The sequence below is a fragment of the Sorex araneus genome, chromosome 5, assembly GCF_027595985.1.
Source record: "Sorex araneus isolate mSorAra2 chromosome 5, mSorAra2.pri, whole genome shotgun sequence".
Classification (NCBI taxonomy): Eukaryota; Metazoa; Chordata; class Mammalia; order Eulipotyphla; family Soricidae; genus Sorex; species Sorex araneus.
This window is the reverse complement of record NC_073306.1, coordinates 57,491,143-57,514,856: the sequence shown is the minus strand read 5'-3', so window position 1 is coordinate 57,514,856 and position 23,714 is coordinate 57,491,143. Positions and strand designations below refer to the sequence as shown.

General features: G+C 50.2%; 1 protein-coding gene across 2 annotated transcripts in view; it reads left to right on the top strand.

The window, feature by feature from the left end:
• Nucleotides 1-11,167: 11,167 nt before the first annotated feature.
• Nucleotides 11,168-23,714, top strand: part of PLEKHM2 (pleckstrin homology and RUN domain containing M2) — a 39,523-nt gene continuing 26,976 nt past the window's right edge. For both annotated transcript variants that reach the window (XM_055138564.1, XM_055138563.1), the window contains exon 1: nt 11,168-11,521. In XM_055138564.1, the coding sequence (XP_054994539.1) occupies nt 11,462-11,521 (60 nt within the window). In that variant the 5' untranslated portion in view covers nt 11,168-11,461. The remainder of the gene's footprint in view (nt 11,522-23,714) is intronic.

Here is a 23,714-nt window from a genome sequence, read left to right as displayed (position 1 = left end):
AAGGATCACTCCTGGAAGGATAAGAGGATCATGTGGGATGCTGGGAATTGAACCAGTGGTTAGTGGTTGAGCATTGCTGAGTGTGTCCACCCCTCCTCCCCCCCCAAAAAATAGTCTGAATCCTTGAGGCTGATGAGATAGTACAACAGGTAAGGCGCTTGCCTTGCACATGGCAGACTCAAGTTCAATCCTCAGAACCCCATATGGTTCCCCAAACCCTGCCAGGAATGATCCTTGGGCACAGGACCAGGAGTAAGCCTGAGTGAGCACTGTTGGATATGGCCCAAAATTCAAAATTAAATTATCATGACTTTTCAACTCCTCATAGATTAGACCTTGAACCATCCATGTTGCCACTGAAGTCAGTTTTATAAAATATTTAGACCCTTAATGCCAAGAGTCATCATCTTTTCAGCTTTTCTAGGAGACTTTTAGTATTCAGGGGACCATGTGGCACTGGAGACTGAACCCAGGTCTCCCACATGCGAACATGCACACCAGCCCTTTGATCCATCTTCCAGTTTCCTTCTGAAAATCAGTGCTTTATTTTAGGTTTTTTATGATGAAATGTCAGCCACGCAACATCTTATAGCCTGTTACTCCCTCTGGGAGAAACTGGCAAGCTACCAAGAGTTTCCTGCCCACATGGGAGAGCCTCACAAACTCCCCATGGTGTACTCATATGCCAAAACCAGTAACAATGCTGGGTCTCATTCACCTGACCCTGAAAGAGCCTCCAATGCGGCATCATTGGGAAGGATGAGTAAAGAGAGGCTTCTAAAATCTCAAGGCTATTGGGGCTGGAGTGATAGCACAGCGGATAGGGCATTTGCCTTGCACTCGGCCAACCCGGGTTCGATTCCCAGCATCCCATATGGAGTGCAGAGCCAGGAGTAACGCCTGTGCATTGCCAGGTGTGACCCAAAAAGAAAAAAAAAGCACTAAAATCTCAGGCCTAGGACGATATGATGAATGTAATTTACCAATTTCTGTATGAGGGTAGGCTAACTGCTATGATATACTCTTCATAAATATCAGTAGAGTAAGTAGAAGCTGGGGATATAGTTTAAGTGATAGAATACATAATTTACCCTGTGAAAGGCCAGGAATTTGATCCCTGCGTCTGCATGGCTACCTCTCCACTCCCATTACCCCAAGGTATGGCCACTATAAGAAAGAACAACTCTGCGTATTATGACACAACAGGAGCTAATTTCTAGTACTCAAAAGAGTTCTTGGCCAGGGAGATAGTGCAGGGCACAAAACACTTGCTTTGCCTTGATGTGGCCAATCCAGATTGAATTTCTGGCATTGCTTATGGTCCTCTGAGCACCACCAGGAGAAACTCCTGAGCATAGAGCCAGGAGTAAACCCTGTGCACCCTAGAGTGATCCTGTCCCCGAAACCAAAACTAAACAAAACAAAAACAAAAAACCCTCAAATTCTGATTTGGAAAAAAAATATGCGGCAATGACAATAGTTAACAACTACTTGAAATAATTATAGACCTTTGGTGTAGGATAACAGCCTCAGGTAGTTTAGGTTTATTGGGTTACTCCCATTACAGTGCTCCTATTCCTCTTTGTTTATTTGTAGCTTCTTTCTTAGTGTTCTGTTGACTTGTAAATAATATCTTTCTCTTCTCCTTGAGTCCTTTGCATAGTTTATTCAGAGCAAGTCCTTTTTGTATGGACACAGGAAGACTTAACAAATGTTATGCTTTTGTAACCTGGGAGTCATTTGACTCTACATGATATTTTCCTCCAGGGCATCTGTTCTCTTGACCTAAGCCTCAGCTGCCCTTACTTCCTAGCACCCCCAAAGCAGGGTCCCGACGACATGGGACGAGAAGGACCCAGGGCAAGCGGTGAATTGTGTGCTACCCTGGCATGGAGATGGGCCTGGCCAAAGTGCCTAATGCTTAACTATAAGTTAAGAGCTTGATCATGGACAAATGTTGTCATGATCCAAACAGTGATAACTAGATTCGGACCCTGCTAGGGTGAGGAATGATTAATCTGGCCTGAGTGCTGTGGTCTGAGCCTGTGGCAAGATGTTGCCAGGAGAGCTGCCTTGCAAGCCTCAATGTATCCCTTGCTATGTCCATACAAAAATAACTAGTATTAAGATGTTAATAAGTGGGGCTGGAGTGATAGCACAGCGGGTAGGGCGTTTGCCTTGCACCTGGCCGACCTGGGTTCGATTCCCAGCATCCCATATGGCCCTCTGAGCACCGCCAGGGGTGATTCCTGAGTGCAGAGCCAGGAGTAATCCCTGTGCATCGCCAGGTGTGACCCAAAAAGCAAAAAAAAAAAAAGATGTTAATAAGTTCCTGGACTAAGGAAAAGAAAAAAAAACCTTAAGAGTGAGGAAGGGCCTCAGGGCTTACTCCTGGCTCTGCATTCAGGGATCAATCCTGGCGATGCTTGGGGAACCATACGTGGTACCAGGGATTGAATCCAGGTTGGCCATGTGCAAGGCAAACACCTTACCTGTTGTACTATCATTCCAACCCTAAGTTAAGTATTTTTTAATAAACAAAACATTAATTCATATAATAAAACAGATTTTCTGTAAAAAAAAAAAAAGAGTGAGGAAGGGCTTTGGAATGCCCTGCCCTCAGGAAGGGCTTTCTTTTTTTTTTTTTTTTTTAATTTCTTTTATTAATTCACCATGTGGAAAGTTACAAAGCTTTCAGGTTTAAGTCTCAGTTATACAATGCTCAAACACCCGTCCCTCAGGAAGGGCTTTCTTATGTTGATTTTGCTACCTGGCTGGGTGTACCCTAGAATGCAAGGTGGGAGGGAGACGTAGGAGAGAAGCAAGAAAGAAGCGGCAGTTGATCCAGAGAGAGGCCGGAGCTGGGAGTGCGGGAGATGAGAAAGATGGAAGATTGAATAAACGATAACTAATCAGCAACCAGCTTGGTCCTCTTCTTCCTTCGCCTGTCCTTGACCACCGGCCGTCCCAATCCAGTCCACACACTGCGGTTCCAGGGCACCGAACGAGGGCGGTGAGACAGAGCCGCCTGGAGAGCCCGCGAGTACCCGCGCCCTTCGGTGAGCTTTAGTTTTTTACACTTTGGCCCAAAGAAAGAGGACCTCAGGGGCTGGACCAATAGTACAGCAGGTTGGGTGTTTTGCTCTAAACACGGCTGACCCAGGTTCGATTCCCGGCATCCCACATGATCCCCCAAGCACCACCAGGAGTAATTCCTGAGTGCAGAGAGCCTAGAGTAACCACTGTGCATCTCCAAGTGACCCAAAAAGAAAAGAAAAAAGAAAGAGGACCTCACTGTTATCTTTATTAAAAAACAAACAAACAAACAAGACTTTTAAAGTATCAGGAAAATAGGGGCTTGGAGACATAGTACACTGGGCAGTACACTTGTCTTGCATGCAGCTGACCCTGCCTGGTTCAATGTCCAGCCTTCATATGGTCCCCAAAAAGTGTCAGGAGTAATCCCTAAGTACAAACCCAAGAAAAAGCACTGAGCATGGATGGCGTGGTGTGGCCCAAAACACAAAAAGTACAGAAAAATAAATACATTAGGGCTTTCATGGCAGAAATTTTCATACAGTTTGGAGGAGAAAAACGTAAGACAAGTAAATATATGTTTTAAAATGCAAAATTAGGGGGCCAGAAAGATAGCACAGTGGGTAAGTTACTTGCCTTGCATGTGGCAAACCTGAGTTTGATCCTTAGTATCCCATAAGTTTCCCTGAGCACCACCAGGAGTGATTTCTGAGTGCAGAGACAGGAGTAACCTGTGAGTATCGCCAGGTGTGGCCTAAAATCAAAATATCACCGTATCACTGTCATCCCATTGCTCATCGATTTGCTCGAGCGGGTACCAATAATAACATCTCCATTGTGAGACTTGTTGTTACTGTTGTTGGCATATCGAATATGCCATGGGTAGCTTGCCAGGCTCTGCTATGCGGGCGAGATACCCTCGGAGAGGGGTGGAAGAATCGAACATGGGTCGACCGAGTGCCAGGCAAACGCCCTACCCGGTGTGCTATCGCTCCAGCCCAAAACCAAAATATATAAAAATAATTGCAAATATAGGAGCCGGGGGATGTGACTTAAGTGAGTTCAATCTCTGACATTGCATAACCACACCCCTACCAAGCACCACTGGGTCTGCCTCTCCAAAAAAAAAATTAAAAACAGGGGCTGGAGCGATAGCACAGCGGGTAGGGTGTTTGCCTTGCACGCTGCTGACCCGGGTTTGATTCCCAGCATCCCATATGGTCCCCTGAGCACCGCCAGGGGTAATTCCTGAGTGCATGAGCCAGGAGTGACCCCTGTGCATTGCTGGGTGTGACCCAAAAAAGCAAAAAACAAACAAAAAAAATTTTAAACAAAGCATAATACAAGTAAATATAGAAAATATGAATTCAAAAGGAACAGTTCTAAATTGTAAAGCATGTAGTAAGCAAATTGTCTGGCTCAGCGCCTGGCTACAATACTATCTGATAGGTCAGAAAGCTCACCCGGCACAGACAGAGGGACAAAGAAGTATAGAAATAGAAGAAGTTTGGGGCTGGAGCAGTAGCACAGCGGGTAGGGCATTTGCCTTGCACGTGGCCAACCCCGGTTCAATTCCCAGCATCCCATATTCCCCTGAACACCGCCAGGAGTGATTCCTGAGTGCAAAGCCAGGAGTACCTGTGTGCCTCTCCGGGTGTGACCAAAAAAAACACAAAAGAAAAAAAAGTTTACTGAGGTGCGCTCCCAGGCAGACCCTGCAAGCCCCTGGCAAGGCTGGAATAGAGCCATGCATCATCACCCTGATGACATCTTTGATTCTGGGAATGTCATCATTTCATCAGTCGGCCACCATTTGGTCCTGAGCAAACCTTACACTGTCATTGGGGTGAGATCAGATTTGGGGGAAGAGTTTGAGGTCTTGAGATCCACCATGGTGAAGAGCATTCCCGGCAGAGGAATTCAGGTGTGAACAGACCAGCATGTTTGAGAAATGAAGGTTGGTAGCATCTGGCACATACCGGAAGAGGGACCAGGAGAAAGAGAAGCTAGATCCTCTTACCTGTGGCCTGGGAGCCCAGCAAGAAAAATTAATAGATGTTACTCAAATACTGTGCTCGGAAGCTGTTGAAGGCTATTTTTAGGAGGGGGTGAGCATACTCAGGGGTGCTCAGGGCTTATTCCTGGTTCTGTACTCAAAATCTAGTTCAACTTCCTAGCAGTGCTCAGGAGTCCGAGCACTGCGTGGTGCCCGAAAATTGAACCAGAGTTAGCTACAATGCAAGACAAGTACCTCCTGGATTACTTCTCTCACTGTGCTGGAGGCTTTGAAGGTAGGAAGTTGAAGGAGATCCTAGTTTTCACCAGCTCCTCTCATGGATTGACTAGACTGTAATGAGAGTGGAACTGGATTCCAATAACCATATAGACTGAGGTAGCCTCCTTTGGGTTTCTGCTGTCCTGGAGTTATGTGCACGGCTGCCACTTGCAGTTGTGTGGGAACTTGGATGGCAGTGTTGGATGGAACCCCCTCTGCCCTCCCCTCTTGAATGGGAATCAGCCTCATAAACCGACAAAGCCCAGGACTCATTGACTTGCTCCTCTGAAAGTGCAAGTATTTTTGCTGGGAGTGGGATGAGAGGGAGGAATCAGTGTCTTGAACCATTCACCACAGTTGAGTTTTTCACAATCCTAGCCAATGACCTTTTTTTTTTTTTTTTTTTTTTTTTGCTTTTTGGGTCACACCCAGCGATGCTCAGGGGTTACTCCTGGCTTTGCACTCAGGAATTACTCCTGGCAGTGCTTGGGGGACCATATGGGATGCCGGGGATCGAACCCGGGTCGGCCGCGTGCAAGGCAAACGCCCTACCCGCTGTGCTATCGCTCCGGCCCATCCTAGCCAATGACCTTTTAAAGATGTGGCAGGATGAAGCTGCCAGAAAGCTTCTTATCTTTTTCCTCACAGAGGCGGTACACTGCACATATTTGAGGGGGGGGGCAGGGAAAGAGGAAAGGAAATTCAGTGAATCAGGTCTATAGTTGATTATCTTATTTCACCCAACTTCCTCATCACCTCAGGAGTTTAGAGGTAGGAGACTTAGATGAGAAGAAAGAAAAAAAGAACAAAGTCATTATATTCTGTGTCACTGATTTGGAAACACAGAGCAACTTGCCCGAGGGCTGAGAGTGAGTCAATCCAGGCTTTTGACTCCTGATGCCTCAGAGTCTCATGCCATTTCCACGTGATCAGCAGAGTCTTGTGCAATAAATGAACGGGTTTCAATTTTTTCCTTTTTTTTTTTAGGGACACACCCAGCTCAGGGCTTACTCCTGGCTTTGTGCTCAGGGGTCACCCCTGGCCGTGCTCTGAGGACCGGATGCAGTGCGCGGGCTGGAACTGGCATCAGCTGTGTGCAAGGCAAGCCCCTTTCCCTTTGTACTACCTCTCAATTAAATTCAGTTTTGAATTTAAATGATTTCCAGTAACAAGGTTGTTGGGCAGCTGTGTTTTTTTTTTAATTGGATCATCATGAGATAGAGCCTTACAAAATTGTTCATGATTGTATTTGTCATACAGCGTTCCAACACCCATCCCTCCACCAGTGTAATTTCCCAGCACCAGTGTCCCCAGTTTGTTTTTTTGTGTTTCGTTAGGGGGCCAAGTTTTGGGGTGAGGGTTATTTTGAGTTGCCTTTGTTGTTGTTGTTGTTGTTGTTTGTTTGTTTTGTTTTGGGGCCATACCCATCGGTGCTCAGGACTTACTCCCAACTCTGAGCTCAGGAATCACTCCTGGCAGACTCAAGGAAACATATGGGGTGCCGGGGCTCGCACCCGGGTCGGCCACATGCAAGGCAAGCCTTTTACCCACTCCAGCAGCTCCTCCAGCTTTGATTCTGGTATGCTCTAAGTGCTGCAAGGTATAGCTCAAAACAAAAAATAAAAACAAAACCCAGCCCACTGCAATGAGTCATGCGTCCAAGCGTGTATAGGAAGGCATCATCCAGAAGATGGTTTGCTATGTATTTGTTTGTTTAGTTCCCCCACCTTCACTTCTGTGGTTGAGATGACAGCGGAGTTGGTGGCACACACCCTTGATCGTGGTGTTCACCCAGGGTCGCACTCTGGCACTCATATGGGTGCTGGGGAAGGAGGGTGGCACTCATGGACACAGAACTCAAATGTATCTTTCTTGAGAGTCACAGTTATACCCATACAGACACTCATACTGTGGTGTGCCAGAGATGGCATACTCAGGCACTCTGAACTGCGGGGCGGCACTGCCAATAGAACTCACTGCTCTTGTTTGCAAGGCAGGTGCTTTTTGCATGGACCCCCGCCCTGGCTTCCCGTTCAACACTGATGAAACACAAAGGTAGTTGGGTCCACTGTAGGCTGAATGCATCCTCGTGAGCCAGAGCGGCAGCTGGCAGGACGGGGCCTGTAGGCACCCCCGCCTGGGTGGAGCGGGAAGGGAGTTCACCAAAGCTATTAAACTGGTCACTCAAGCTGGCTTCCTCCTACCTGCCACCAACACCTTGGGACACCGGCTTCTTTCCTCATTCAAAATACCATGTCTTCCGCCCTCAATCTCTCCTCTCCGAGTTCAGTGAGCACAGCCCTCGTGTCTCAGGCATTCTGTCTTCTGCCCTATTCCTCAGAGGCTGTTATATCTCCTTTCCCCAAATTCTGCACTAGTAAGAAAATGCTATGAGGGGCTGGAGTGATAGAACAGCGGATAGGATGTTTGCCTTGCACACGGCCAACCTGGGTTTGATTCCCAGAATTCCATATAGTGCCCCGAGCACCGCCAGGAGTAATTTCTGAAGTGCCCAACCAGGAGTCAGCCCTGTGCATCACCGGGTGTAAGCAAGCAAAAAGAAAGAGAAAAGGAAATGCTCTGGGTCTAAGTTGCTCAAGACTTGCTTTTTGAATCTTTTTGCTTTTTAAAATGTTTTTGTTTTATTAAGGCACCATGATTTATCAAGTTATTCATAGTTGGGTTTTAGACATAGTGTTCCAGCACCGATCCCGCCAGCACTGTCACCTTCCTTCCACTAGTTTTCCCAGATTTTCTCTCCTGCCCCCACCCCAGTCTGCCATTTCGACAAGCTCCTGTTTAAGTGGGCTTGTTAAAGTTTGGGTCTCATGATTTCAGTGTTGTTGAAATGGTTTGGATATTTAACTCTATCCTTCCTTAACACCACTGTGTACCTGAATCCCCTTGGCCCTTGCCAGCTCTTGCTTTTCGTTTACCTCCTCCCCCCCCCCACCACTCATTTATTTTCTTCTCTTCCAAGACTAGCTTTTTGGGAGCCAGAGAGATAGAACAGTGGGTAAGGTGATTGCCTTGTACATGGCCAACCTGGGTTCAATCCGTGGCATCACCTATGGTCTCCTGAGCACTTCCATGAGTAATTTCTGAGCACAAAGCTAGGAGTAACCCTAAGCACCATCTGGTGTGGCCCCCCCAAAACAAAAAGACTAGCCTCTTTTTCTAAACAATTAGAGGATGGGGTGATGGTGCTGCCAGCAGCTCAACCTGAACCTGTGGGGTGAGTGCATCAGCAGCCTGATGGTGCCTTCAGGCTTCCTGACACCCCAAAATTGCCACTGTGCCTTTGACTGGACCCCAACAACTTGGGACCAAGTTTACCAAGAAATGAAACAGCCAAAAGTTAGGTATGTGGGAGTCATGCCCGCAAACCACCTCCAGCTCAGCTATACAAGCTCATTTATTGGCTTTATTTCAGAGACCCAAAGATAAATTTTGAAAAAAGATCAAAAATCGCAGTTAATCTTGGACCCGCGCAGTTAATCTTGGACCCGTGCATGACTGAACAGACCAGAGTAAATTGGAGGAGGCAGGTTGGCCTGGTGCTCGTTCAAGCAGAGCCCCTGGCAGCTGGTTGCTCCCACAATCCAAAATCTACCATGATCCCAGCTTGCCTCCACCATCTCAAGACGGACATCACCAAGACATTCTGCTCTGAAAATTCTGGTAAGAGGTTTTGTTACTGAAATCTCCAGGCTTTCTCAGGGTTCGGGATGGGCTACCTCCCCCCACTTCCCTATACTTCCGGAAGCCTCAGCAGTCACATCCACACCCCAAAGCTGCCACCCAGTTGAAAAGCTACTCCAGCCTTACCATCCGATACAAATACTGAGTGCCCTGAACAAACACCATGGCCTTTTAGCACCTGTATTGCAAACCATAATACACAAAAGGAAAAGGGGAGAGAGAGAGCAAGAAGGAAAGTGCCTCTCACAGAGGAAGGCTGGGGTTGGAGGGTGGGATGTGGAGGGATGGTGGTAAGGAAACAGGAGATATTGGTGGTGGGAAGTGTACACTGGTGGAGGGATGAGTGCTGGATCATTATATGACTGAAACCCAAATATGAACACCTTTGTAATGGTCTATCATGGATATTCAATTTTAAAAAATTAAAAAGTAATGTGGAGTTCGTGTTCATTTCAATCAGCTTTATTAATGGCTGAATAAATAGCAGTACTCCTACATTAAAATAAATAAATAAATAGAGCAAACATATGGGTTGTCTACCAGAACAATATGAAGAAATGTAAATGGGTCCCAGGCCTAGTAAAGTTTCTTCAAAGTTTCTGGATTCTGCCATTTGTTGTATGATTTTAGGGTGGACCTCACCAAATATATAATCTGCTGAAAAATTGGGTCTGCGGGTTTTGTGACTGAAATCTCCAGGCTTTCTTGAGTTGGGGTGGGCTACTTCCCCCTTATCCCCCCACTTTTGTGGGGGTGACTCCTCTCCTGTCATATTTTTAAAGGGGACCCACAGCTGAAGGTGGAAAGAGATGCCTCCCACAGTGGTTGTCAGGAAGTGTTCCCAGAGGCGCTCCAGACTTCTGCGTGCAAGATGTATGTTCAAGTTCTTTGAGCTATCTCCCTGTGACTGCCTCAATTTCTTTACTTACACAAGAATTGTTCTGTGAGAATACATGAGACAAAAATGTAAAACTGATCCACGCATGGCACATAGAGACTCAAGTTTTATCATCATCACTGATATATATATATATGTATATGCATGTGTGTGATATCATTATCATCCTAGATCCTGAGTAGAATATAGCAATCCCAGTTTCTCTCTCATCTCTTTCCTTTTCTTGGCTTATAGTTTTGTCCTTTATCCAGTCAAATGACAATTAAACAGAGAGGTTAGAGAGACAGTATGGTGGTTAAGGCACTTGGCTTCTATGTGCCCAACCCCAGTTCAAGCCCTTGCTCCTCCTGGTCCTTTATGCACCACCAGGTGTAACCTCAGAGCAAGAGCTGGGAGTAGCCCCTGAGAGACACTGGGCATATTCTAACAACCCAAAACACAACGACAAAATTGGGCTGGGAGATAGCTCAGGGTTTGTGGGGGGCCGGAGAGACAGCACAGCAATAGGGCAGGCACTTGCCTTGCATGCGGCTGATCCAGGCTCAATCCCCGGCATTCATGTATGAATGTATGTATTATGTGGGAGTGTGTGCGAGCACTTGCATATGAGTGGATATGTGTGTTGAGTGTGTGAGCGTGTGTATGTATGGGTGTATGCGTGTGAGCATATGAGTGCACGAGCACATGTGTATGAGTGTATGTGTGTGCAGGCATTGAATATGTGTATATGGATGAACATGTGTATGTGTGAGCACATGTGGTGCAAGTGTGTGTGTATGTTGAAGTGTGTGCATGTGTTGTGTGTGTTGTGTATATGAGTGTGTTGAGTGTACATGTGTGTGTGAATGTTGTGTAGGTGTGTGTGTGTGAGCGTGTACAGATGTGTGGGTGTATGTGTGTGAGCAAGTGAGTGCATGAGCAAGTGTGTATGAGTGTATGTGTGCACTGAATGTGTGATCGTTGTGTATATGTGTGTGAGCATGTGTATATGTATGGGTGCATGTGTAAGCATATGTGTAAGTGTATGAGCGTGCGTGCGTTGAGTGTGATCGCTGTGTGTATGTGAGCACGTGTCTATGGATGGGTGTATGTGTGTGCGAGCGCGTCTATGGATGGGCGTACGTGTGAGCACGTGTGTATGAGTGCATGTGTGCATGTGCGAGGAGCGTGTGACTGTTGTGTACATGCGTGTGCGAGCACGTGAGTGTCTGCGTGCGCGTGCGTGGAGCGCGCGCGCGTGCCGGCGTGTCCGTGGGTGCCGTCTCGGGCCGGGCGGGCGGCGTCGGGGAAGCGGGGCGCGGCCGCCCGCCGCCTTGGCGCCGCCCCGCCTGACATCAGTTCCTGCGGGCGCGCGGCCCGCGGCCTCCTTCCCGGCCGCGCGGCGAGGGCGGCGGGCGGCGAGCGGGGCCGGGCGAGGCAGGGCCGGGCGGCGGGCGCCGGGCCCCGCGGCCGGCACCACGGAGCCCCCGCACGGCCGGCGGCAGCGGTTGGCGGCGGCCCCGGGGCCCCGGCGCGGGAAGCGGCGGCGGCGGGGCGGCGGCGGCGGCGCCATGGAGCCGCGGGAGGTGAAGGACCGGATCCTGGAGAACATCTCGCAGTCGGTGAAGAAGGTGAGCGCGACCCCCGGCCGGCTCGGGGCCCCGCCGCCCGGGCTCGCCGCCCTTCGCGCCCCGCGACCCGGGGACGCCGCCCGGCCCGGCCCGGCCCGGCCCGGCCGCCGGGGCAGCGGCTCACGTGAGCGCCGCAGCCGCGCAGCTGCTATTTTTAAAGAAGAGAGTTGAGGTCAGCCGGGCCCGGCCCCGCGTGCCCCCGGGCCCGGCCCCCGGCCCCGCCCCGCCCCGCCGGGGGCACCGGCCGACGCGGGACCCCCTCGCCGTGGCACCCGCGTCGGTGGCTCCGCATCTGGGCAGACGCCTCCAGGAGGTCAGGGACCGTGTCCCCGGCGCCCGGTGACATTGCCACCGGGCCTGGGAAGGGCCCTGGTTGATCTTGCTCAGGAGTGGCACTTTTCAAGAAGCTTATTCCAGAGCTTTGACTGAGAACCGAGTCCCTGGGAACTGCAGTTGGGACAGTGACCCTGGGAAGCCGGTGGCACTGCAAGCACCTTGCAAGCGAGCTTAACAGTCCCAGTTCCAGAAAAGGAAAAACAAACAAACAAACCCAAAACTTACATGTAAAGAAGTCAGCTTCTCTGAAAAAGGGCCCCTTTCTACAAATTCAAAGTCATTTAAACCGGAACTGAGCTTTACTAACTTTACTGACCATACCAAAATTATTTTAAGGAATATTGCTGGATTCCCCACACCCTCCCTACCAATTTCACTTCCTAGCAGATGGTCTCAGATGTTGTGGCTGGTGGGATGGAGAGTGGGAAAAGTTCATCCAATCACTTTTATTCAAAGGAAAGAGAGAGGATGAAATCAACCAAATATTAACATAAATGCAGTTGTCCCTCCACTTAAATTCTTAAAAAGTGGGGCTGGAGCAATAGCACAGTGGGTAGGGCTTTTGCCTTGCACGCGGCTGACCCGGGTTCAATTCCCAGCATCCCATATGGTCACGTGAGCACCACCAGGCGTAATTCCTGAGTGCAAAGCCAGGAGTAACCCCTGTGCATTGCCAGGTGTGACCCCCCCTCCACACACACACACACAAAAAAAATAACATAGGCAAGCAGCTTCCCCTTTCATAAGATCTAAATTCAGGGCCTGGAGTATTAGTATAGCCTGTAGGCACTTGCCTTGTGTGTGGCTGACCCCAGTTCAATCTCCAGTACCACATATGTTCCTTTAGCCCCATCCCTGAGCTCAAGGAGTTACAGCTGGGTGTGCCTCTCCCACCCAAATAAAACAAACAAAGGTCTAAGGGATACTGTCACTGACTATTCTTCTAAGAGTAACATTGCAGACATTCTGGGAGCTTTGTTTAAAAGTTGTTTGACTGTTACAGTGGGGTATCCTTTCTGCTTGCTCAAGGAGTGTAGGATGAGCAAATACTTTGTTAAAAAGCAGTCCATCTCTGGTAGTGGTAGAGAAAGGAAGACTGTTGACCTTTTGATCTGATCTGGGCTGACCATCGCTCAGGTCCATCAAGTGTTTGGGTTTAGGCTTCCCAAAGTAGGAAAGGAGCAGGTTGAAAGATGGTAGATATATATAGACACTCACTCCCTCATCCATGTAAGCATAGATCTCTGCAGGCAGCAGAGTTTAAATGGAACCCTCCAAACTGGACACCCATCCCTGGGTGCATAGCTACCCAAGGCATGACTGGCATCATAGTCAAGAACATGATTTCTGGAGCCAGAGAGATAGTCCAGGGGTTAAGGCCCTTCGCCTTGTATTTGGCCAACTCCTACTTGATCCCTAGCACCACATATGCCCCCACCCCCACCCCACCCCACCCAGCACTTCCAGGTGACCCCCTGGGTACTGAGTACTGATGTGACTCCAAAACCCCAAGCAAATAAACAGCATGGATGCTGGAATTTGGCTGCTTGAGTCAAATGCTTGCCCTGCGCAGCACTGAACCTACCTTATAAGCGTGGGTAGGTTCCTTAACTTCTCCAAGTTCCAGTTTTCTTATCTCTAGAGCAGAGATAAAATTAGGGTTGTTGTGGTGGTTTTATGAGCCTGTCTATTTAGAGTGACCTGGTGCTTGACCCAGTCTTAATAAGTTGTCTTAGTCTATTCGGGCTTCTGTAACAAATTACTCTGGATCCTGTAGCTTATAAACCACACACATTTATTTGTCGTAGTCCTGGTTGCTGGAAGTCTGAAAGCGGGGTGTCTCCACTTAGGTGCTAGTAAGAGTCTTCACAGATTTCCTCACATGAGGGGAGTGAGGGAGCACTCTGGGGTCTATTTGATAAGGAGACTGTACCATTCATGAGAGCGCCACCTCATGACCCAAGGATCTCCCGAAAGTTCCAGCCCTTCTCTTGATAGTAGCATCTTGGCGAAAGAATTTCAGTCAGTGGGGCTGGAATGAGAGCACAGCAGGGAGGGTGTTTGCCTTGCACGTGTCCGACCCGGGTTTGATTCCCAGTATCCCATATGATCCCCCGAGCACTGCCAGGAGTAATTCCTGCATGCAGAGCCAGGAGTAACTCCTGAGTATTGCCGTGTGTGAGAGAAGAAACACCAAGACAGGGCTAGAGAGATAGTACCAAGGGAAAGGCACTCGCCTCGAATGCCGTTGGCTGTGGCTACAACCCTGGTTCTAATCCTGGCATCACAAAGGAAGGGAGGGAGGGAGGAAATCCCTCTGCTTATAGCTAGAAGCAAAGCAGTGACTTTTTATGTTGCTAGAACCAATTCCTCATTTTAACAGCATCTGAAGATGGCTAAGTGCTTCACCACCCAAAGGGTTGGGTATTGGGGTGGGTGGGCAGAGGGTGTATGTGTATTTGTTTCTCTTGGTTTTGGGCCACACAGTGCTCAAGTCTTACTACTGGCTTTGCACTCAGGGATGAGTCATGGCATTGCTATGGGGATCCTCTGGGGTATGTGGTATTGAACCTGGGTTGGATGCATGCAAGGTAAGCAACATGTCACCCGGCCTGCTATCCTGTGTCTCCAACCCTTCCCAGATAGCTTTTTATTTTGCTTTTTTTTTTTTTTTTTTTTTTTTTGCTTTTTGGGTCACACCTGGCGATGCACAGGGGTTAGTCCTGGCTCTGCATTCAGGAATTACTCCTGGCGGTCCTCAGGGGACCAGATGGGATGCTGGGATTTGAACCCAGGTTGGGCTCGTGCAAGGCAAATGCCCTACCCGCTGTGCTATTGCTCCAGCCCTGTTTTGCTTTTTTTTTTTTTAAATCCCTTTGGATCCGGTAACCACTATGCTGTTTCAGGGGATCTTTATTTCATTTGCATCATGAAGTGCTTTGATTTTTTTTTTCCTGAGTCAGTATTTGTTGCTAATAGAAGTTCAGTTAGAGCTGTAGGTATTTTATCCTTTCAACATTTAATTTTTGCCGTGCTGGGAATTTAATTCACAAGGCAAGTACTCTCCCTCCCAGAAATCATAGTTCCAAGTGTCATCCCTCTCTCCAGGCAGTACCTGTGAGCCCAGCTATTTCCACGCCAAGATTTGGTGATGGTGCATAGACACGGTAGTAGCAGCCAGGCCACTGTGGGACTGCCGGTGCCGAGTGGGGCCCGTGACGCTGGGATTACCTGGGCCACCCTGGTGGCGCCTCAGGGCCTCTAGGGATGCTCAGGGCTCCTTGTAGTGCTGGAGATGGAACTGGGGTCAGCTGCACTTGTATCTTAACCAGCATCCCATCTCCAGTCCCTTAACATTTTGACAAAGGTGTGTATCTGTTAGCCGTGCAGCGTACCCAGGCCGTGCGTGAAAGGCTGTGCTGTGAAGAGCAGCCTGTGCCCTCCAGTGGTTGGTACGTTGTTTGGAGAGAGAAGACGAAAACTAACTAGATCAAGGAGAAGCCTGCAGAGAAAGATAGTTTCATTCAGAGCTTGGCAGCGTCCTCGCTGCAGGGTACACCCTTGCCTTGTATGTGGCTGACCCCGGTTCAGTCTCTGGCATCCTACAGTCTACCGAGCATGTCCAGGCATGGTCTCCAAACGAAAGCAAAGTGGGCTAGGGGGCCTGAGCGATAGTACAGCGGGTACGGCATTTGACTTGCAAGCTTGAACTGACCCAGTTTCAATCCCCAGCATCCCATATGGTCCCCCAAGCACCGCCACGTGTAATTCCTGAGTGCAGAGCCAGGAGTAACCCCTGAGCATCACTGGGTGTGACCCAAAAAGAAAAAATAAAAGTGGGCTGAAGGTCTTAAGTTGGTAGGATTTGAAGATGTAGTTGGCATGCGAGATAGAAGGAACAGCTTATAGGTGTCTCAAGGAAGTGGGGTTGTGCAGATGGTGTTGGAGGGATGGGGAGGAGATGAACTTGTGTCAGGAGGGCTGAAGGGCTCTACTCGGACCTTCCATGGCTGGAAAGTTCTTTTTCATGGAAGCTATACCAGAGTGGATACAAATGCAGTTGCCAGAGGTGTTCTTGGGGGGGGGGGGGGCGGTGGGAGAATGGGGCAGCCTTCTCAGCAGCCAGTGGTGCCCAGAACAGCAGACAGTACTGAAGATTGAACTCTAACCCTCTGAACTAGCTCCTCCGCTGACTGGGCCCTATTTCATACCCACATTTTGCCCCTGGCAAACAGCTGACCTGTAGCAATCAGAACCTACTCACTGTGTTGCAATGAGAATTAGTTGTAGGAGATAATACACTTCAGTCACTTAGTGTAACACCTGCACATGGTAAGGCCTAAATAAAATATTAGCGGCCGTGATCTTGCGAGAGTCTGTGTGAGCTCTGCAACTTGTTTACGCTTGTGTGACGTTCAGTCGAGAGCTCACACTGTACCTCTTTCTTCAGACTTGGTTTGTCAGACTTTCTCAGAGATGGCCAGAGAGCAGATGTTTTCCATCCCTGTGGTCTTTTGGTAACTACTTTGTTGTAACTATTCAGTTTTGCCTTTATAGGTGAACGGCTGCCATTGCCCATAGGTTATCTGTGTGACCCTATTCCCAATAACCTTTGTTTTCGCAGGCTGGGCTTGGCCCAGAGGCTTTACTTTGTACATTATGGGCACACCCCAAAAGTCCTCTCCGGGGTAGACTATGGATCTCTTCCAGAAAAGTTGGTAGGGGCAGTCCTGTAGTTACCAGAGCTCTATTTGAACTATTTGGCACATTATTTCAGATTTGTGGAGTGATTGTGGGCACTTATAAATCCTTCCACTTGTCCCTTTATTTGGTTTTTCAAAAATATTTACATCTGTGGGGGCTGGAGCGATAGCACAGTGGGTAGGGTGTTTGCCTTGCACACGGCCGACCCGGGTTCGATCCCCAGCATCCCATATGGTCCCCTGAGCACCGCCAGGAGTAATTCCTGAGTGCAGAGCCAGGAGTAACCCCTGTGCATCGCCAGGTGTGACCCAAAAAGAAAAAAAAAAAATTTACATCTGTGCCTACTGCCCTCAGCCCTACAAAGTGGGTGAGAACAAAGTGAATGAACAAAGTGAACATAGCGGATTCGAACTCTGCCTTTGCTGTTGCTGGTTTTGGGGCCACACCCAGCGGTGCTCAGGGGTTACTCCTGACTCTGCACTCAGGAATTACTCCTGGCAGTGCTCAGGGGACCATACAGGGTGCTGGGGATTAGACCCGGAGTCTAAATACAAAGCAGGTGCCCTCCCAGCTGTGCTCTCTCTCTGGCCCGAGGGCTCTGCCTTCATGGTGTGGACATTTCAGCTGGAGGAGAAGAGTGATGTATTAGTGAATAAACCAAATCCAAGGCGATATCAGACTGCGAACGGGTTGTAAAGGCGGAAGGCAGAGTGAAGTGGTAAGGAACTGGCAGGGGAGTTTGTTCTGGAGCAGAGGGTCAGAGAAGACAGGCCTGAGTCAATGGCATTGTGTCCAGCAAGAGACACACCGCTTACAATGAGGGAGGGAGAAGTTGTTCTAGGAAAGTGAGTAGTTGGTCTGAAAAGCTCACAGATAGCTTGGAAAATGTGCAAAGTAAGAAGCAACTGGTATCGTGATCTCTGTCCCCTCGGTCCTAGATGCACCCCCTGTGAATAGGGCAGGTCGCTGGAGTGTGGAATTGCTCTTATGTCGTGAAGACCTTCTCCCTCCAAGGATGTCCTTGGCCTCACACCCACCTCACTTTGGGCACTTGGTCTCTGAGGGAGGGTCTGGCCTGGCCAGGCACACCCAGCTTGGAGCCCAGCTTTGACTTTTGGGGCTGGTGAATGAGCTGCAAAGACTGGCAGGCTCTCCCCCATCTTCTACACCTTCTGTGTATGTGGTTGTGCTCCATTACCTGTTTTCTGTTGTTGTTGTTTTATGATTTTTTTTTTTTTTGGTTTTTTGGGTCACACTTGGCGATGCTCAGAGGTTACTTCTGGCTGTGCACTCAGGAATGACTCCTAGCACTGCTCAGGGGACCATATGGGATGCCAGGGATCGAACCCAGATTGGCAGCATGCAAGGCAAATGCCCTCTCCATTGTGCTATCGCTCTGGCCCCTCTATTACCTGTTTTCTGTTTTCCATGGTTTCTGTTATCAGCATCAACTGCGGTCCAAAATACTATGTGCAAAAAAGATACTTTCAGAGAGCCTATTTGCACATGGAACTTTTTTATTTCAATATATTGTTACAGTTGTTCCTTTTTTGATTGATTGTTGCCGTTGCTCTCACTGTGTCTCATTTGCAACTGTAAACTTCATCACAGATAGGGATGGTGTGAGGAAGCGGTCCACGTGGGTCCCATGTGCATGATTTCAGGCGCCCACCCAGGAGCCTTGGGATGGGGCTGGATCAGGCGGCACTGCTGAATGTTACAAATGAGCTCAGACAGCATTTTTTTTTTTTTTACCTTAGCAAGTGCATGGAAGTTTTATATGTGGGGAATTATATTGACCATTTGGCTCCAATCAATAGTTTTGTTCTCTCTGGTTTCACGGAAAAAGTCTTTGGCGTTTTTACATCTTATGGGTTCTGAAAATCCCTAGTGACCTGAGTCAGCGGGACAAAGAGCTCAATGAAATACTGTCTACACGCACATTTCAGAAAGTGACATGCTCAGGGCTCTGTCTGCAGACCTCCTCTTCCCCGTGCGTGTCCTCGTGGTGGCAGAAGCTTCCTCTGCTCTTTTCTCTATGGCAGAATGCGGGCTTCCCCGTGAGAGAGGGCGGGACCTGGAGGCCCCCAACCCGGAGCCCCCTTGGTGTTTCTCTGCCCCCTCCACCCCCAGTAGCCCCTCTCAGGCTCAGCATGAGCTCTCTGATAACTGCTATTTTTTTTTTCTTTTTGGGTCACACCCAGCGATGCTCAGGGGTTATTCCTGACTTTGCACTCAAGAGTTACTCCTGGCGGTGCTTGGGGGACCATATGGGATGCCGGGGATCGAACCCGGGTCGGCCGCGTTCAAGGCAAACGCCCTACCCGCTGTGCTATCACTCCGGCCCCTGGTAACTGCTATTTCCAAGCCCTGCCCATTCAGTATTAATTAAGATGCGGTTCTCTGTGTTTTTTCTTTCTTTTTGAGTCATACCTGGCGATGCACAGGGGTTACTCCTGGCTCTGCACTCAGGAATTATCCAGGCGGTGCTCCCAGCATATGGGATGCTGGGAATCGAACCCGGTCGGCCGCGTGCAAAGCAAACACCCTACCCACTGTGCTATTTCTCCAGCCCTAATGCGGTTCTCCTTTTATGAAACGTTTCTCCAGTGTCGGGTTTCTCTCTGAAATCTCTCTCGGCCCTCTGGTCCTTTCTGTCCGATCACAGCACACCCCGGGGCCCTCTCCGCCTGGCTTGGCTCTGGGATGAGGCCCATCCGAGTGACCAGAGGCCGGGCTGAGACTCTCCGGTACCTCTTAGACTGTTAGGCGGAAGATTCAGGTCACCAGCTGGCAGCAGCCAGTGCCCTCTTCCGTCCCAGCGGGGCCCAGCCATCTCTGCGCAGCCACTCTGCAGTCCCACTGGCATTTTGGAGCTCTGCCTTGAACAGGGCTGAGGTCGGTCCCAGGCCCCTTTCAGAAATGCAGCTGGAGTTCCCCGTGAAAAGAAATTCCTGGCAACGCTGAAAATCTGCTAGCTGACGGAAAGGTCAGGTCTGAAAATGCAGGTTGAGTAAGGGGCAGCGTGTTTGAGGCCTGTTTGTTTGGTCCGGGGGCCGTTGTGGATGGCGCTTAGGGACTGCTCCTCGCTCAGTGCTTGGGGTTGTTCCCAGCAGGGCTCAGGGGACCCTGCGGTGCCAGGAACCCCAGGCTTCCTGCAAGCAAAAGATTCCAGCCTGCTGAACCATGGCACTGGCCCAGGTCGTGTTCTGATGTGGAGAGAAAGGAGATGACGTCATCTGGCGTGTGAGTGGTTGGCATATGGACGGGGGCTCTTCCTTCTTCAGTCTTTGGTGCTCATCTCTGGCATCGAGATCCCCCTTCCTGGCACTATGTGCTGCTGAAGCTGGCAATGCCCTTCCATCCAGGAAAAGCAACGGAGGCTCTCTCCATAGGACTAAAAGTGCTCTCAGGGGCCAGAGCGATAGTATAGCAGGTGGGACCTTTGCCTTGCACGCGGCCAACCCAGGTTCGATCCCTGGCATCTCATAGGGTCCCCTGAGCACCGTCAAGAGTAATTCCTGAGTGCAGAGCCAGGAGTAACCCCTGAGCATCTCTGGGTGTGACCCAAAAAGAAAAAAAAGCTCCGGAGCATTTTCGACCGTGGCGGAAGGGTTTCCCAGACTGCGCCTAGAGGCTCTGCAGCCCTCTGGATGACGTGTTCAGCGCAGTTCTCAGGAACGAGGATCTGAATTAGGTACAAGGAATGTCCCTGCCCTGTCTTTCTCATGGCTGCTTAAGGTGTGAAGGCTGTAGGACTTTGAGCAGGAGACTCAGGGCAGTTTCTGAGGGCATTGCTTTTGACGGGGGCTCAGAGTTGAGGCCACACTGTTCTCACTACCCAGGCTCCGAAAGCATCTCCTCTGTTGCGCCAGCAAGGCAGTGAACACTGTCACACACACATTCCCCCCCTACGCCTCAGGTATTTTGTTGTTGTCGTTTGTTTGGGGGGGCCACATGTGACAGGACAGTGCTGAAGGCTTCCTCTTGGCTCTGCACTCAGGGATTGCCCTGGCGGTGCTCAGGGGACCATATGGGATGCCAGGGTTTAAACCTGGGTTGGCTGCGTGCAAGGCAAGCACCTTACCCGTTGTACTGTCTCTCCAGCCCCACTTCAGGTAGTTGTAATTTACCTTTTCTCGCTTTGCTTGTGTCTATAGACATCATGGAAGTCCAACAGGAAGTATTAGTTTCCTGTAACCTCCCCTTCTCCCCCACGACTGCGTTTAGTTGGAACTCATCGAGTTCCAAGGAACCCAGTAACACGTGAGAACAAGGAAGGGACTAATGTCGATTTGGAATCCATAAAAGTCTTGTTTGTGTTAAGTAGTCGGCCCTCTTCTGTGCACACTTTCACGCCAGGGTCCTTGCAGACTGTAAATGGATAGCATGTGTGCGTACAGCTGAGAGGACGGGCCGTGACATCAGAGATCCTTGTATTTAATTTGCTTAGCACCTCCCTACAGTGTTTACCACACCACCCCTCCCGCTTCCTCAGCCAGGCTCCCAGCACTTTGCAGGATGAATTGTGCCCCCTACTTAGTACCTGAGAGAAAAGAGGGCTGGAGAAGGGACTCACCCGCAGTTACAGTGCTTGCAGGAGGTGGCTGGTGTCAAAGGCTTTTTGTGGCTCTTGTTCTTTGCATTTCTTTGAGTCTTTTTCACCTCCACAGTGTGTCAGACTACAACCCTCCCCCGGACCCAGGCTTGTGGACTGGGCCTCAGTAAGACTGCCTGATTTAACCGATGTGTGTTGAGTAACTGTCCCACACCAAACTCTCCTTGTCACTAGGAATCAGTACCAAACAAAACCCACCGGTCCCTGAGGGGCTTCCGCCGTGGAGGAGGACACAGACATTAAACAAAGCCCAGTGGGTTAGCCTCCTACCTAGCTGCCTCCCGTGTCGTGTCCTTGAACAGTTATGGGGGGGGGCGGTTTGTGACCCCTGGAGTTCTTGTTATGCTTCTCAACTCTGTTTACTTTTCTGTTTGGGGGCCACACCCTGTGGTGCTCAGGGTAAGCTCCTGGCAGTGCCCAGAACCATATACTCAGGCTGGCTGCATGCAGGGCATGAGCCTTAGCCCCTATACTATGTCTCTCTGGCCCTATATTTGCATTTTCTTTCTTGCCTTTTTGATCTTTTCTTAATCTTATTTTTTCCTGCTGGGGACTGAACCCAGTGCCTCACACATGCAACACATGCAAGGGCCACTGAGCCACATCCCAACCCTTTTACCTCCCTTTCAGCCTCTAAAGTCTCTGATGGCTTGACCCTGGCCCCCCCTCCCCCTCCCCTCCCCCCCACACCGTGTTCTCCAGCCCCAGAGTGACTTAGCGATATGAGGCCTTTTTCCCTGGAAACATAACAGTTGTCTTGATTGGGGAAGCATTTCAGGGTCATATAACTGCTGCAGCGGGAGAGGGAAGTGAGAGATGAAGGCAGAAGCAGTGAGGGCTCCCTCTTTGAAGGACCAGTTAAAATGGGGCTCCGAGAAACCCCTCTCTCTCCCACCAGTGCCACACACACACACCAGAGTGTGGAGTGCTCAGGAAACAGTGAAGCACTTTCACCTGCTCCCACTCTGTCCCAGTAGAGAAGAAACCGGGTCCCCTGCGGGTGCCGCATGGCCTTACAGGTCTCTGGTGTTTGCCCGGGAAGCTCTCGGCAGAGCCTCCTAATATTTTCCATCCCACCCTGGAAGGGGTCTTTGGCCCCTCCATGCGCCACATTCAGAGACCGAATAATCGTCGTGTGCCGGGCCTGGGAGGAAAGCGCTGGACTGCTCCCGGGGAACCCCTTGCTGCCAGATTACCCCAGAGGCCTGCGCCCAGCCGGACCAGTACCCTTCCACTGCATTGCGCCGGCATCCTACAAAAGCACCCCAAAGCCATGAAGTCCATGGAACATTCAAGCTCCTGCTTTTTCAGCCGTGTTCTTGGGAACGTATCTCAGCAGAGCCCGCCTGCTCGCCAGGAACGGGGCTAATGAGTAGTGGCGTGGAGCTGGGGAGAGAACACGGCCTAATTAGGTGTATCAGTGGGAAATGAGTGGTTTAGAAGCCCTGATTTTATCCTCTGCTTAAGGAACAATGGTAAACAAACATTATTCCACTTACGGCGGCACTCTTCCCAGGGCTGCCCGCCCGCCAGTGCCCACGAGACCACCCAGCACAAGGCCTTTCTGTGCAGACACATTCTTGGAAGGCCAGTTCTCTGTGCCCGCGTGGGAACCGGACTGATTGGTTTCTGAAACACTCTGATGGATTGGTTATTAGGTGCAGGTGACTTCTAGACTTCTAGTTCTGTCCTGTAATTGACCGTCCCTGTCCATGCTGAGGTGGGATGGGACCTCAGGTCACAGGTTTGATTTGATTATCTTAGGCGGGTGGGAGAACTCTCTCTCTAGCAGTGCTCAGGGGGCCTGAGGGCCACTCCCCGTTGATACTCAGCCCGCTGGACTGGACAGTTCAATGGTCGGGTGCCAGGTTTGGGCTCTGCCGTGTCAGGGACCACCAGGCGCACATCCAGCAGTGCCGGAAGCCTCCAGGGCTGCACTCGGTGGGCTGGAGGGGAGCATGAGCCTGGGGTCAGACTGGGGCCCCCTGCACCCCGACCCCTGTTTTGCTGCTTGGCCCCAGGGATTTAGGTGTTTTTTTTTTCTCCCTCTCTCTCTTCTTGCCTCTTTTTGTCATTTTGCGGTTGTGATGACCACGAGGGTTGTGTTCCTTAGCTTCAGTGCCCTGCACTGGTTGTGGGTGTCAGAGACCACCCGTCTGTTGTGATGGGTACCCCAAAGCAGTCCGCCAGAACAGGCCTGGGATCTGGTCTCCCCCCTCTGCTGCCTGCTCAGGCTTCATTGGCAGTGGTCCTGATGGGTAGTGTCACGGGTGGGGGGATGGGGCACGGGTCCCCACTCTTGTATTTGCAAAGAGGGATAAAGGCCCCTGTCCTAGGGGCCAGGCGGTAGGGTAGTAGCATGTGCCTGACTGGATGGTGTGGGTGTTTGTTTGTTTTGGGGGGGTTAGGTTTGGGGGCCACACTGGGTGATGTTCAGGAGTTACTCCTGGCCACGTTTGGGGAACCCTGTGGGATGCCATATGGGGATTGAACCCAGGTCCGCCACATGCAAGCCGAACACCCTACCACCTGCAT